This window comes from Zingiber officinale, chromosome 1A (genome assembly GCF_018446385.1).
Source record: "Zingiber officinale cultivar Zhangliang chromosome 1A, Zo_v1.1, whole genome shotgun sequence".
NCBI classification, from domain to species: domain Eukaryota; kingdom Viridiplantae; phylum Streptophyta; class Magnoliopsida; order Zingiberales; family Zingiberaceae; genus Zingiber; species Zingiber officinale.
The window spans coordinates 11,030,564-11,045,700 of record NC_055987.1 but is presented as its reverse complement, the minus strand read 5'-3'; the positions used below and the strand labels follow the sequence as shown (position 1 = coordinate 11,045,700).

The 15,137-nt window shown below is 36.5% G+C and overlaps 3 protein-coding genes across 3 annotated transcripts; all 3 read right to left on the bottom strand.

Annotated features, from left to right (window-relative positions):
- Window positions 1–1,024: 1,024 nt before the first annotated feature.
- LOC122018530 (mitogen-activated protein kinase kinase kinase 5-like) lies at window positions 1,025–10,937 on the bottom strand. The gene is made up of 11 exons (XM_042575868.1): window positions 10,222–10,937; window positions 7,320–7,967; window positions 7,150–7,237; window positions 6,839–6,901; window positions 6,592–6,755; window positions 4,608–4,683; window positions 4,089–4,148; window positions 3,176–3,295; window positions 1,630–1,836; window positions 1,472–1,548; window positions 1,025–1,387 (listed from the first exon to the last, which is right to left on the bottom strand). Exons 1-11 carry the CDS (start codon window positions 10,755–10,757, stop codon window positions 1,156–1,158), a joined length of 2,271 nt encoding a protein of 756 aa, XP_042431802.1. The 5' UTR covers window positions 10,758–10,937; the 3' UTR covers window positions 1,025–1,155.
- A 1,844-nt stretch (window positions 10,938–12,781) lies between these two features.
- LOC122018525 (histone H4) lies at window positions 12,782–13,521 on the bottom strand. The gene is made up of 2 exons (XM_042575861.1): window positions 13,380–13,521; window positions 12,782–13,284 (listed from the first exon to the last, which is right to left on the bottom strand). The coding sequence occupies exon 2, from the start codon at window positions 13,245–13,247 to the stop codon at window positions 12,936–12,938; it is 312 nt and encodes a 103-aa protein (XP_042431795.1). The 5' UTR covers window positions 13,248–13,284; window positions 13,380–13,521; the 3' UTR covers window positions 12,782–12,935.
- A 159-nt stretch (window positions 13,522–13,680) lies between these two features.
- Window positions 13,681–14,741, bottom strand: LOC122018514. The gene is made up of 2 exons (XM_042575852.1): window positions 14,318–14,741; window positions 13,681–14,225 (listed from the first exon to the last, which is right to left on the bottom strand). The coding sequence occupies exons 1-2, from the start codon at window positions 14,423–14,425 to the stop codon at window positions 13,746–13,748; spliced, it is 588 nt and encodes a 195-aa protein (XP_042431786.1). The 5' UTR covers window positions 14,426–14,741; the 3' UTR covers window positions 13,681–13,745.
- Window positions 14,742–15,137: the final 396 nt, after the last annotated feature.

Sequence of the window (15,137 nt, the reverse complement as noted above, 5' to 3'; positions counted from 1 at the left end):
GCAAATAACAAATAAACCAACAAAGCATTTGAAGCAAACGTAGACGTGTCAACATTTTACAAAAAAAAAATATATTGACACAATTTTCTAAATGAACTTTCACTTCACAACTATAACTGGTTGAGAACAGATACACTGATGATATACAATATGTGAGGTTTTCATCTACAGTTGACCTTTATTCCTATCGTAGATGGAAACACATTAGATATACTATCATCCGTTTACTGGATGTACAACTACAATATGGAGATCAACACTACATGGTGCTGATCCATCAGTGATTGACGAACCTAGTGTATCAAGGTTGGAGATAGAGTAAAAACGGGAGAAGAACCATGTGGTCATTACCTGATACCTAGGGCTGTAAATGAACTAAGCGTTCGTGAACAAGCTTGGTGTTCGGCTTGGTAAGAACTTGTTTATGTTCGTTCAATATACATAAGATTAATTAAACAAACAAGCTTGAACAGCTCGTTAAGCTAAACAAACAAGCTTGAACACATGTGTTCAGCTCGTTAACGTTCGTGAACAACATTCGTGAACAACGTTCGTAAACAATGTTCACGAACCATATTTATTAATAAAATTCTTTTCAATATCCTAAATAAATAAATAAATAAAATAAAATAAATAAATAAATTTAAATTATCAATCTTAATAACCAATCAAACAATTAAAAGCTTCAAACAATCAAACAAGCTTGAATTGAGAGCTTGATAACATCTAAACGAACCAAGCTCAAGCCAAGCTCGAACCAAGCTCAAGCTAAGCTTGAATTAAGAGCTTGATAACATCTAAACAAACCAAGCTCGAGCCAAGCTTCAAACAAGCTCAAGCTCATAAAAAATAAACCAAGCCAAGCTTGAACACTCATTTTAAAAGCTTGGTTCATTTTAAGCTCGGCTCGGCTCGGTTATCTTATCAAACAAGCTTGAACACCCCAAAATTTGACTCAGCTCGGCTTGTTTACAACCCTACTGATACCATGAGCTCAACAAATGCATTGAGGTTATTGTGAATCTTCTAAAGAATCTTAATGTCATTCAAATGATATTAGCCTCGTTGAACTCCATTTATTCTAAGACCTGGAAATCCCTCATAATAAATACAATACTAACTCCCTCAGGTCCATAGCTACTCAGCCTACTCTAATCAGACCTGATTATTGTCTTCCTTTCCATAAGGTTTGGGCAGTGCATGGGATTGAAAATTTCCAGCACTGAATTGCACTTCAATCTGGGAATTTGCTGAAGAGACAGATCGAACTGGCACAATGTAACTCGATCGAGGAGGGGACAAACTAGGGAAAACCTTTGCAGCGGAATGAGTTGAAAGAAGGGAGGCAGCTAACTCAGGAAATTCAGGAGGAGAATGATTGTTCTCGCTGCGAGTACAAGTAATCAGAGTTGTTTTCGGTATGATACAAAAAAGATTCAATTCAAAATCTCCCAACTTCACACAAGCTTACCTATTGGAGACGTGTTTCCTTTTCATGCATGGTTCACTTTTGGATTTGCTTTGATCTTTTGAACTAATAGAATTAGCCTGTCAAGATAGACATAATGGAGTATTATAAAAAATTGCAGGTAGAACTATGCATCAAAATAAAGGAAATCTGCAACTCACGAGTTTAATCCCAGCAAAAGTCTGGAGAGAACCGTGAATATTGTAGTGGTTGGCATTCCGTAGAAAGGGATGGTCAAGCAGCATATTTGCAGTTGGCCTCTCTGCAGGATTCCTATGAAAGCAACGCTGGAGGAAATCCTTGCCCTCACTGGACAAGGTTTCAGGTATTGGTGGATCTTTACAGAGGACCTTAAACATTGCTTGGGGCTGTAATCATTCCAGACAAAATTAATCGACAATTAAGGAAAAAGGAGTACATCTACAAGAAAATAGAGGGCACCATTTCAAATTTAACCTGCTACGCTTTAGATATCTATCTGGCAACCTCATTGTTTTCGTTTTAATCTATTTGGCAAGTGATGAGAAAACGAAGAATCAAAAACATGTTCAGTACAGCCGGAAGGAAGCAAATGAGACAGAATCTGAGAGCATTTGATCTAGAAGCTACTACCTACTAAAAGCAGCACATACCTACACTTACAATATCTAGAGATGAACCCACAATGATGAGGACGAATTATATTTAATTTAATTTTCTATTAACACAAACATAACTATAGTTTTATTCTAATTAGTAATTACTAACAATTCAAAAAAATATTTAATACGATATTTACAATAACATAATATACCATATTTTTTTATAACTTAGACGTTACATTTGGGAAATAACTTTGTCCATAGTAGCTTTAGAAAGATGGTTCAGTAGGAAATAAATTTTGAGTATGCAGTTAATAAACACCTCATTTTCATCCCAAAGCACATTTAGCATTGGGGTTGAGGTCTAAACAGATTCGAGAAAACACCACTAACTTTGTTACCTAGTGAAATGAACTTAGATCCTATATGTAGCAAATGTGCAGTGCAGGACTGATGCAACAGAAGAATAAGTAATCTAAAAAAAAAAAAGCCCGGTGCACGAAGCTCCCGCCATGCGGGGTCCCAGGGAAAGATCCATTGTACGCAACCTTACCTTGTTTTTCGCAAGAGGCTGTTTCCAGAATTCGAACTCATGACCTTTTGATCACATGACAACAACTTTACCTTTGAGTCAAAACTCCCCTTCAACTGAAGAGTAAGTAATCTCACCGAGAAAAAAATAAATAATCTCACATAGGGAACAACATCTATATGAGAATTTAAAATTTCATTAATTAGAAGATGATCCAAACAAAATGGTAAAATCTCTTTTAAAAGTCTACAACATTGATCTATTCTTCGAAAAATAAGACAAGAAATGATATATCCCCTAATTACTTCATAAACAAATAATTAAGTTTTAAAATAATTTAACCTATTAATATATTCCACCGATGAGATCACATATCTTGTTATGGTCCTATAGTTATCTTTTTTATCCCTTGTCCGTATTTTATCCATCTGATCCTTTTAATTAAATCCTTTGCTAGAAACCAAGTACTAGACCAATAAGCTAGATCAGGGTTTTTCTTTACTAATCAGGGAATTGGGAAAAAGAATGCAACTATATTAAGCTAGATATTAGCAGCATCTACAATAATGCCACAGATCCCAACACAATACACACCCCTTCTAGATCACTCCATGGGTGTTTCCCTGTGAACATCTCAATGATGGTACAACCCAAACTCCAAATGTCAACAGCAAGATCATATCCAATTTCTTTGTTAAAAGTAGCCTGCAACATCTGGAACAAAAAACAGGTTCAGTGTTCAGAAGAGTTACGTATGTGACAAACTACTATAATTTTTAAAATACAAACACATTGAGTTTACAGAAAAACAATCTCCGAGGTTTGGATTTACATGCTGCCAAGTGAATATTAAATAAATTAGGTGAGGAGCTAGTATTTCTGCAAGCTTCTGCATGATATAGAAGCATACGCTTCAACTAAACTGGCTTCTAAATACAAAAGAAAAGCTAGATTTATTCGTAGAATATTTGGAGTGCATCTGGAAATGGCATCCTCTCTCCTTCCAGCAGAATACCTGTGCTATCCACGCTCTTGCTTCTGCTAGTGATACTGCTGCATAAGATGGAAGTTAATGCCTTACAGAAGTTCATCTGCACAAGTATTTTTGCTCCAACAGTAGGCCAACCAGAAAGGTATAAATGTTTCTACTAGGCCCACCATCATAAGACAATTCAGATACAATGCTTTTGCCTCAAATTACAAAGTTCAGGAGCTTTGACCAAATATTGCTAAACATATCATTAAGTACTTATCCTATTTAGCTATACAAACCTGTCAAAGGTATGCCTATGACGATGGAAGCAAATCATGTTAGTCATGCTATAGATTCTGACAGTACACTGCTTTTCTAGAGTCAAACAACTTATTTTATGTCACCAAACAAAAAACAGATAATTCTTCAATAAAGTGACCAATTGAAAGAATTTATACAAGAGAAAATGAAACTACTAAGGAGAAGCAAAAAATGAATTCTGCTTGAGGAAAAAACAAGAAGAAAAAGATATACCTCCGGAGCCATCCAAAACGGTGAACCTTTCAATGAACAAGTAGGTGCTGCTCCACTTAACTGATTAAAGGGAAAAAGAAAAAAAAAATCAAATTACTAATGTTAGTCAATGTGGCACACTGGCAACTCATTAGTTGTTTAAATCTTTTTTTATTTGGCCACTACCATTATAAATATTTTCTTTCAAATATTATTTTCATTACAAATCTTAAAATAGAACCAGAAAATCAATATGTATAAAGAAGAGAATATTCAAAGAGACATAAATTAGCAAGTTTATTTTTCGAAAAACTATTCAGATATCTGCTGTTAGTGTTACCTCTAACACAACGAACTAGTTGTATATTGACTATTAACTAGACCAATAACAAGGAAACATAGACAATACCATGACATCAGATAATTTACCCTCCAAAGCACACACAATGCAGATTCTATAGTATAAAACACATATCAGAAAGAATTATAATTCTTGGTGTACAAATTAAAGCTCAATTATACCCATAAAGGTAAGCTTACATGTTTTGCCATCCCAAAATCAGCAAGCTTTACAACGCCATTCACATCAACCAGCAAATTTGCCCCTTTGATATCTCTGTAGGAATGAACTAGCGATTAGAGTTACATATGTGTCTAAACAATGCATTCTTTCTATGAATAAACATGGCCTACGTTAACGAAGTGCAAAGTTACTAGTGGCATATAGAAGATTCCAGAAATATAATTTGTATTCATAAATTGAAATACAAAAACCATCAAGAACTGGCGGTCTTCAGGCAAAAAAAGAGCATATAGTGGCTTTCTGTTCTTTACACCTTATTGGCAATAGAAATTTCAAATTCTCCTTTTGCATGCATTCTGTTAAAATCATAACAGATGAAATATTTCAGAAAAAAATCCAGACAATATGCCTCTGATATATATAGTATAGTGGTTAGCATTTGATTGGGATAAAGGTGTGCATCATTAAATCATACACAAGGTTGCAACAGTATATGCAACTTCTCTCTTCAAAATGAAAGAATAGATGATCAAAAAGTGAGTCCCAGAAAATCGTTAATGATAAGCAATAGAACCACTAAGAAATTAGACCCCCGCAGGCAATTTATCGTTCCAACGAATAACGATCATGATAGACATAGGCAAGAAAACATATAGGATTAATCTTCTGGCCTTTGGTGAATAGAAGGGAGTCTATAATGTTACATGTTTTCTTTTAGGATATGATTTTGGTTTTGAAGGAAAATGAGGTGGGACCCATGAGAAAATGGACTAAGGAAACTAACACGCTTTAGTTACAAGATCTAACCAAAGCGCAACATAGATATAGGAGAAAGAGCATGTGAAACATAACAAAAGGCATGCGCACAACATGCCATGTTAACTGCACAAATAGAATCTGCAGCACAAAAGGACCCCATGTAAACAGATCCATTAATGCCAAAGATTTCATATTCAGATTTTCTGATAAGGCTTTGACAAAGTTTTGATTCTTTGGATTGTCTCACTAAGTACCAGTCTTTGGGATGCAGTAAATGATCATTGAGAATGTTTTATAGTTTCATTATTAATTATTGCACCTGAAGATTGACTTTTTTTAAGGTTAGAATAATTAGCTATAAAAACACTGCATCATAGTAAAATAGATGTTTAGTTAAGAAAAATCATCACAGAGAATATTGGTTCCGAGATATTTCTCATCATGTCTAACCTATTTAGTTCAAGCCACATCACTATCCCTTATTAATCTTGTACCTCTAAACCAAATTTACAAGGAATCCCTGCTGCATGTAGTTTCATCACAATCAGTACCTCTAATAGACTGATACCCATACCATACAGCTTTCCAAGGAATAATATAAATTATAATCTACATCCTTTTCCCTGGCCTCATTCTATGTTACATGCTAATTCAACTCCCAAGATCCTTGCAATGGAAAAAAATTGCACACTCCTTTGGCAAGTGGAATTGAATTATAACATGAAAATCATTCTCCTTAATCTTATTTTCTCTGTATCAGAGATTGCCACTGCTCTCAACGAAATTGACCTCCATTTAATTCAATCCATCAGAACTTGCTGAAGAATCTAACTCATTGCCTGAATAAACTCCTTGAGATAAATCCAACATGTATTTTTGAGCATCAATTTTCAACATATATCATGTTCATTGAGAAGGTAAAAATAAATAAGTGAATATATTAGAATAGTTTCAATGATCATGGCAACAAAGCATCATGAAAAAAAAAAACACAGAAAAAAAAATCAACAATAAGAACCTAATGAATATGCAAAATTGGACAACATTTAGAATATAGTTTATTTCTTTTCTGACAACATTTAAATTAACTAATTCTAACTTGTGAGTTGCCATACAATCTCTGGGCAGAATAGCAAAAAAATTATTTTTTGAAAGCAATTAAGGGGGAACAAAGTTTACCCATGATAACTAAAGGAACAGCCAAACATATGCAATGAGATTCACTAGCATCAGAACACTGACCTGTGCACGATGTTTTTACTATGCAAGTAAATCAGCCCATTCAATATATGACGGGTGAAATTTTGCACCACTGATTCTGTCATAGCTCCACAATACTGACAAACATACTTATTAATTGATCCAGGGTGGACATACTCTAAATAAATGTATAGGCGATCCTCAATCTGCATATTCAAAATTGAAATCCTAAATAAAGATGTGAAAGAGCAAAGATGACAGATTCAGGATAACCACAAACAAAGCTCACTGTTTCCGTCCCATAGTATTGAACAATATTTGGGTGCTTAAATTGACTAAGAAACTTTATCTCCTGCAGAAAAGTGAACAAAAGTTAATCAAAATTAGCTAAAGCACAAATAAGCAAATATCAACCAAGTGACATCAGAAATTGAAATTATCAGCTGATTAGGGAAGATGACAGAGGTTGATACTAAACCATTAATGTCTACGCATTTGGCTAACTTTGTACCGAGGTGGAAAAAACCCAATGAGAAGGTAATATGGCTTGCAAAATAATCTAAGTAAATATATTAACTAACTATGATATTGAGAACTAACCTGCTCTAACTGCTTCAAGCATTCAGCTGATTTGGGATCATCAGGAATTATATTAACTTCTTTCATTGCACACAAAGCACCAGTGTGTCTGTCGAAGTGTATAAATTATAAGGAAAGGAAAAAAGAAAAGGAACTAAATACCACCTATTGAAGATTATAAATGTTTTTACCTGTTAGTGGCTTCATAAACATTGCCAAATGTTCCACTTCCAAGTAGTTTTCCTTTCTGCCATTGATTAGTCTTGTGCGACAACTCTGCTTTTGCGGCACTCTGATGAGAAAAAGTTGGTTGAGAAGCAGGTGATGCCCCAGGAGGAAGAGGAAGTGGGTGCACTTCTACATTACCACCACCGTCGTATCTTGTATTTGAGTTCTCTGGGAACTTCTTTGTGTGCAAGGGTGAAGAAGGCCCACTAGGATTTCTAGATTTTGAAGTATTACTTTGAATATTTGGAGTAGAAAATGGAAAATTTTCGGGACTATGAATCATCTTATCAGGTGAAGTCTGTGAAGAAGAAACTGTCACCAGACCCATGGTAGAGACCTCTGGTGCTGAACACACTTGAAGGCCCGTACTGCCATTGCCAGAAGCCAAATAGTCTGCACTACTCAATCTCCTAGGGCTGAGTACAGGAGTAGCAATAGGGCTTGAAAAATCACCAATTGCAACAGTATTAGCAGGAATCTTCAATTTAAAGTTCATAGTCCCAGAAGAATTTGGATCTTGCAATACTTTCCTACGGTAACTAATTGTTGTCAGATTTGATGGCTTGTCAACATGTTGTCTACTCTGGAGATTAGTCTGGTAAGCTGACTTACTGGAGTGTAATAAATGCAATTCAACAACATTTCTTTGGTATTAAAATCAAAAGAACTAAGCAATGTAGCAATGAAAATATTTCTTACCACAGACAAATGAAATTACTTATTCAATTATCACCAACCATATGCTGTCGAAGATCATATAAAATTGTAGCCTAAAAGAGTAGCAATAATTACAAGCAGTGAAATAAAATGAACAGAATGCCCAAATATTTTTCGGTTAGCATCAATGTATGTCAAATACAACTGCTACAGTAATGTTGGATGATGAATAACCTCAAGAGTACTTAAGACCTTTAGGGTGCATTTGGTTCGGGGTTATTCTTGATAACCTTGGTTATCCATCCAAGGTTATCAACAAAAACCTTGTTTGGTTTAGGTATTCGATGATTCCCGAGTAATGTTCCATACCCGACACGTCAACAAAAGGGTCATGCAACCCGGAATCGGAAAACCTCAGAAAAGTAAGGTTTTTCTTGATTCCGGGGTTAACGAATTTTTTTTACCAAAAATACCCTCCGATAAAAAAAAACATGGAAAAAAGAGAAAAAATGTAAAAAAATATTTAAAAAATGTAAAAAAAAATGTTTAAAAAATTTTAAAATTTTTAAAAATAAATAATTTTTAAAAATAAAAAATTATTAAAAAATATAAATTTTAAAAATAAAAAAATTAAATTTTTTTTAAAAAATGTAAAATTTAAAAAATTAAAAAAATTTAAAAATTTTAAAAATAAAAAAAATTTATAAAAATTTAAAAAAAAAAAAATTTTAAAAATAAAATAAATAAATAAAAATTAAATTTTAAAAAATGTAAAAAAATATAAATATAAATAATATAAAAACATTAAAAAAATAAAAAAAAACACATAAAAAAGTAAAAAAATATACAAGAAAAAGAAAAGCAAAAAAACATAAAATAAATAAATAATAATAATAATAATATGTATAGTTGATTTTGTAACTGAGGGTAATACGGTAAAATATTAAACTAAGGTATTCATTAAACCTTCAAACAAACAAGTTTTTGTTGCATTACCTAGTTTGAACCAAACAACATTTGGTTATGTTTTATTCCCCATAACCTTGGTTATGTGATTACCTAGTAATCACATAACCAAGGTTATACATGATAACTTGAACCAAACGCACCCTTAAGATTTTAATTTTTGCACTCTTTTTGGATTTCTTATTTCTTTGAAGTTTCCTTTTTTTCCCTACATCCCAGCAACATGCCTGTAGGGCTAATTAACAATAATCATAGTTGCAATTGTTCACAACCATTACAATGCAGATGAGACCGTAATCCTTAACCTAAACAACAACCTACTGCTTGAATGATTTTTAGCAACAAGACAAGCCCTCTAAAACCAATATTAGTGTTAATTAGGAGAGGCAAGGAGTCAATGGGAACATTAAATTGTTGAGATAGAATGATATTTTGGTAGAGAAAACTTGGTAATTTTATCTGGCTCTAAAAAGACAGGGGAAACCAGTAAGATGGATTTCTAAATGCAATTATAGTGTGATTTATCTTCAAACAATAAGTAAAACTGGGCATATATGCATTAAAAAGTTCCATTAAAGATGGATTTAGTTTTGTTGAAAATCATAGAAAGGGAGATTCCATTTGGTGATCTTTCCCTTTCAAGACTTGGGTTTTAAATAATTATTTTTTTTTCAAAAAAAAAGGGAGTTTAAATAATATAAAGAACTGGTGAATCTACTTTTGTTTCAAGCTCATCCTGCTGTACACCAAAATGAATAATGAAGCTCTTGTTCTAATACCAAATTAATATAATTATATGCTCACACTAAAATAATTTCCCATTCATGTCTTCTCATAAAGACACCACTGCAGTGATGATATGCTAATACTCACAATCATAACGTCAAAACTATTACAGAAAATAGTGAAACTGGAAAAAAAGTTACGCTAACTATACACAAAGCACCTGGCAGTTATTGAAAGACCTGGGTGTATGCTAAAATATTAGACCAAAAGAAAGAAGGAATCATGTGAAGCAAGATTCCATCTAATGTCAATGTTAAGAACCTCAATTTTGTCAAAAAAAAAATCATATAAATGTTTTTCATGGTGAACCGTCAGGACTACAAAGAAAAGAAACCAAGATTCCATACAAACATAAATAATATGCAGGGTAAGAGAAAAAAATGAGCCCCAAGGATCTCACAACACACGTGTCGAGCGCAGATATTTACACTCAATAACAACAACAAAAATTCATACCTTCTAGCAACAGATGCAAGGGCCAAGGGCTCGGCGACAGTGCCATTCCCTTGATCCCCTTCCGCCCTGCCCAAAGTCTCCAACGGCGAAGGAAGAGGACATCCTACGGAAATTACCGTAGAGGATCCCAACCCCCGGTCCGAGGCCGAATCTCGATGCACCAAGACGGCAGGAAGGGGGAGCGGGCGCGGCAACAGCATGGGCGAGGACGCAGATCGGGAGGGGAAGGCATCTCCTTTGCTCCCGGCGCGCGAGACCGGTGTGGAACTCGAGAATGCGAACGAGGGATCCTCGAGGGACAAGGCCTCGATTTCGAGGTCGGTGAGGTGGCGGAGCTTGCGCTGGCGGGTGAGCCGAGGATGCTCGTCACGTCGGATCCAAGGAAAGAAGCGGGAGTCCTTCAATCGACCCTTTCTCGGCGCAGAGGAGGTAGCCGAGGAAGACGATGAGGCAGAGGAAGGGGAGGAGGAGATGAGATTGTCGGCGCTGATGTTGCTCTTCCACCAGGGCATGACGAGGACGGAGCCGGAGGACATGGGTGGTGGAAGAAGTAGGGTCAAAGTGGCACAGAATGAGGGGGAACCCTAACCCTATGCGTCGCCCATGGAGGAGGAGGAGGAGGAAGCGCCGGTGAGGGAGGCGGAGATCGTCGAGAAGAAGGATGAAGAAATGAACGGACGGGCGGGAGCGTGACGGACCCCAACTCTCTCGAACGCGGCTTCGAAGACACGATTTGTTACGTGGTCTTGATTTTGACTTGGACTAATCAGAAATTTGACTTTACAAACTTGCCGTGTCGCCTTCTCTTATCAGCATATCATATCGGCCGATATATTGCACCGTCAGAAGACATTGAGCAAAGTTAGTAAGGGGTTCTCTTACAACATTAGTCGTTTGAGAATTTATGTAATTTGCATGAGTTTCTTTGTCATAAATTTCTTTAGTTACTGGACCACCTAGACAGTTCGAAGTTCCCATCTTTCCTCTTAAACGAACAACAGTGCATATAGTAAGTTAATGAAATTAACACAAAAAAAGGAATAGAAAAAGAAACATACAGGTTTCAATCAAGTTTCCCTGAAGATTAATTTAATTCAACATACAAACATTCCATTTCAGTCAGATAACCCGAACTATGATAACTAAGCTCTGAAATCATGACTGCAAACATGAATTTGAAAACTGTGTTCTATCAACTAGGATCGTATATCAATCAACAAGCAAGGTCTAGATCAAAAGAAATGAAAACTCTCACTTCAGAAACCAGACTATATTCAAAATTGAAAATATACCAATCATGAAAGCCTAAGATTATAAGAAAGGCTGCTAATTGACAAGAGAGAATACCTTATATCTGCCTTTGTCTCGAGTTCCCAAAGGCTTCTAATTGACAAGAGAGAATAAAGTCAATAGTTTATCATTCCAAAGAAACAGGTTTACAGAGACAAGGTTTCAACAATTCACTTCTCTAACCAACAAATGCTAAATAAGAAGAGGAAAAAAGTGACTTAGTGTCAAATGGCTCCATATAAGATGAGTTGTGAGATAAAAACATAAGTGCATCAAAACTAGAAGCAGAACAGAATATTAAATACTGATAATCAGACAAATATTAAATAATCATAACACCACAGCATGAATTTATGCTTCAATATTTTAGAACGTCATGATTCCTTAGCCAGCACAAATTCATGTTGTGGATTTACTTAGCCAACAGAAGCAGCATAAATTTGACATGCACACTACACTTGTACAGACATTCTTCAAAATATTTCATCACAGTTTGGTATTTTATGGTTCAAAAGTTTAATTGCCAACTTGAATCAGAAAGTGATCACGATCAATCAAATAAGAACCACGAAGTCTCAGGCTAACTAGTCAAAAAACATAGATAAGACACATAAGGGCTAAAAATAATGCAGTTTCTTTTTTTTGACAGAAAATGAACTTCAAAGATTATAAAAACATGAGACTAAAATGAACAGAATAACCACAATAAGACAGCAATGTAGAAGAGAATGAACAAAGACCTTTGTAATGACAGAAAGCCTGCGTAATCATACCACAAGGACAAGTCAAAGCAACTTTCTAAAGAAAGAAGTGCTCAGCCAAGTCGATCAATCACCAGTTTTATATTCCACATCCACAAAACTGTTCATATCATAATTTCTAAAGATAAATAAACAAATGCTACATTTATAAAAAAACAGTTATTGTGGGATAGAGGGTAAAATATTTCCAAGTTCCTGACTTAAAGTACTTGCCATAAAACCAGTTCATCAAATTGGGCATAGTACCAATTAACAACCTTAAGCCAAAAGAGATGCACACAAGGTCACTGCACAAAACTTGCAGTACCAATCAACTACTCAATCAATCCCCAGGCAAATATACAAAATGATACGGACAAGATATAAACCAAATAGAGAGCCTACATATCGAAATAAAACAAACCATCTAATATATTTCACTCAAAATAAATGTAAATACCACCAATAGCTTAAATAAGGCATCCCACAACGATAACAAAGCAACCGATTACTTGAACGTGAGGGGAAAATGTTGCAAACCAGCAGCAATTCATAAACCTTTAGCAATTGCAACAAAAACACCACATAGTTATAGCAAAAACCCTAATACCGCAATTTCAACACAGGATGACAAATTGTTTCCCCAATTTTCTTGACAGCAAGACTTTTGACAAAGACAAAACCCTAACCACCGAAACCATATAGGGTCCTTCCTTGCCTCTTCAGGGCATACACAACGTCCATGGCAGTGACAGTCTTCCGGCGCGCGTGCTCGGTGTAGGTGACGGCATCACGGATGACGTTTTCCAGGAAGATCTTGAGCACGCCACGAGTCTCCTCGTAGATGAGGCCACTGATGCGCTTTACGCCTCCCCTTCTTGCCAGTCGACGTATCGCCGGCTTGGTGATACCCTGGATATTGTCGCGGAGCACCTTGCGGTGGCGCTTCGCCCCGCCCTTGCCCAAACCCTTGCCGCCCTTTCCACGCCCCGACATCACCTCGCCTCCGACGAATCAAGAATCACAACAAATCCTAAAACAAACCAAGAAATTAACATGAGACGGATTGAATATCAGATAAAAAGATTCACAGTCCAACGATCGATTAATCGGAGGGCGAAATCTAACCTGGAAGGCAAGACACCTGGGAGCCTCGAACTCGATGGGATGGAAAGGACCCGACCAGGTGATGGTTTTATAGTGGCCGAGACGAGTTTAGATGACTTCGGAACGGATTTGAGGTGACTACGTCCGTTGATCGCGTTGAGATGAGCGGACGGATTTGATTAAAATTCGATAGACGCGGATCGGTGAGGTGGAGGCCTGTCACTGGATGTAAGTGCGGCACGAGGATCGTTGATATGGCATGTTAATCGAATTCGTCCGCGGCCAGTAGATTAATCAAATTTAATCTACACTAATTATCCAATAATAATAATAATATATCTTCTTTTTACTCAAATTTAATAGGAAATCTGGCAGAAGACAGTTGAACTATGGCAGTTTAATTCTCTGATAAGCAAAGTAATCCCTTGAAGGATATATATCAGCCCTCATTCTTATAGACTGAATCAATTGCTCTTTGGCATTTCTTAGTGCCAAAAGAACCCGCTGCACGTTGTCCTTAGTATCAACCGGCTGCCCTCCTACTGGAACAAGTGCCAACTTATTGTCATCTTGAGAAACCACTCGATGAGCTGATTCCCCCATTGAACTCCCAGAGGCATCATCGCCTTTGATAAGATCCTCTGACACCAAAGAACAAGGCCTCATTTCGACATCTTGCAGACCACTTCGAGCCACAGAAAAGCATTGGGAGGACGAAGAACTGACAGAACTCAGAGGCATTTCCATTTGCCGATTGCCGCCTAATGCACTGCTGGATTCCAATTTCTTTATAGCTTTCTTGAGCTTCCTTTCAGCTCTGTCTCTGCATTTGATCTCTTCAGCAAGCTTCCCCTCCAGCTCTTGCAACTGCAGAAACTTGAAGATGTGTAAGGGAAAAGAAGAAAAAATAAATCAAAAGATAGAGTTGCTTTTCTTGGTGGTGTTCAGATAGCACTTGCCCTCTTGGCTAACTTATCTGCTTCCTCCTTAGCAGCCTTTGAAGCCACTCTCTCGGCCAACAGCCTCCCTCTCAAGCAGTCGATCGTCCTCAATTTATCTTCTTCCATTTTCTCCTTCAGAGGCTCCGGCAGCTACCTGTATTTCCTATTTGAAGCTAGCATTTTGATCATAAACACTGGTTCAACCCTCGACGTTCTCATCCCAACGGTGGAAGGGAAGTGTGTAGGACAGGGATTTATTAATTGCAAAGGTCGGCTGTAGGTGGACCTGTGAGCTCCCTCGCTCTAGTAGTGTTGTTTTTCTCTTAATTACACGCCAAAAATTTGGACCACCAGCATTTAATAAATTACATCTCTTGGTGGTTTACGTGAAAGCCCCAGAATTGTATGTTTGTGGAGGATCATCGAGTGAAGAGAGCATACACGATCGATTATATCTTAGTGCAGTTCCTCCCAATGGTATTCTCCATATCGATCATAATGATCAGCGTTCACTGCCATATGCAGCTTATTTTTCTCCAGCTCAAACGACAGACGGCAGTGATGAATCATGATGAGTGTTACTGGCTTGGCTTGAGGTTGAAGCATTGGGGCCACACACTAAGGTGATGTTTGCAAGGATGGAGTGTGAGGAAATGGACTGTGAATGATTTACAAGGTAATATTTGCAACGAATGATACTTTACACTTTCTGTTTATCAATTTCCTAAATTAAGAGATGGAAATAGATATTCTACCTCCGTTAGAACTATGCTGCATAAGATGAACAACAAAGTTGACTAATAATAACAGCTCTGGATTGGACAAGCTGCTGTTCATC

Bases quoted from the DNA above. Each gene is read 5' to 3' on its own strand.
- LOC122018525 (XM_042575861.1), bottom strand. From the start codon at position 13,247: ATGTCGGGGCGTGGAAAGGGCGGCAAGGGTTTGGGCAAGGGCGGGGCG.
- LOC122018514 (XM_042575852.1), bottom strand. From the start codon at position 14,425: ATGGAAGAAGATAAATTGAGGACGATCGACTGCTTGAGAGGGAGGCTG. The intron at 14,226-14,317 runs GCAAGTGCTATC...AAGTTTCTGCAG, and splicing joins CAGATAAGTTAGCCAAGAGG to TTGCAAGAGCTGGAGGGGAA.
- LOC122018530 (XM_042575868.1), bottom strand. From the start codon at position 10,757: ATGTCCTCCGGCTCCGTCCTCGTCATGCCCTGGTGGAAGAGCAACATC. The intron at 7,238-7,319 runs GTAAAAACATTT...ACACTTCGACAG, and splicing joins GTTTATGAAGCCACTAACAG to ACACACTGGTGCTTTGTGTG. The intron at 1,837-3,175 runs GTGTGTATTGTG...GAATGATTACAG, and splicing joins CATGGAGTGATCTAGAAGGG to CCCCAAGCAATGTTTAAGGT.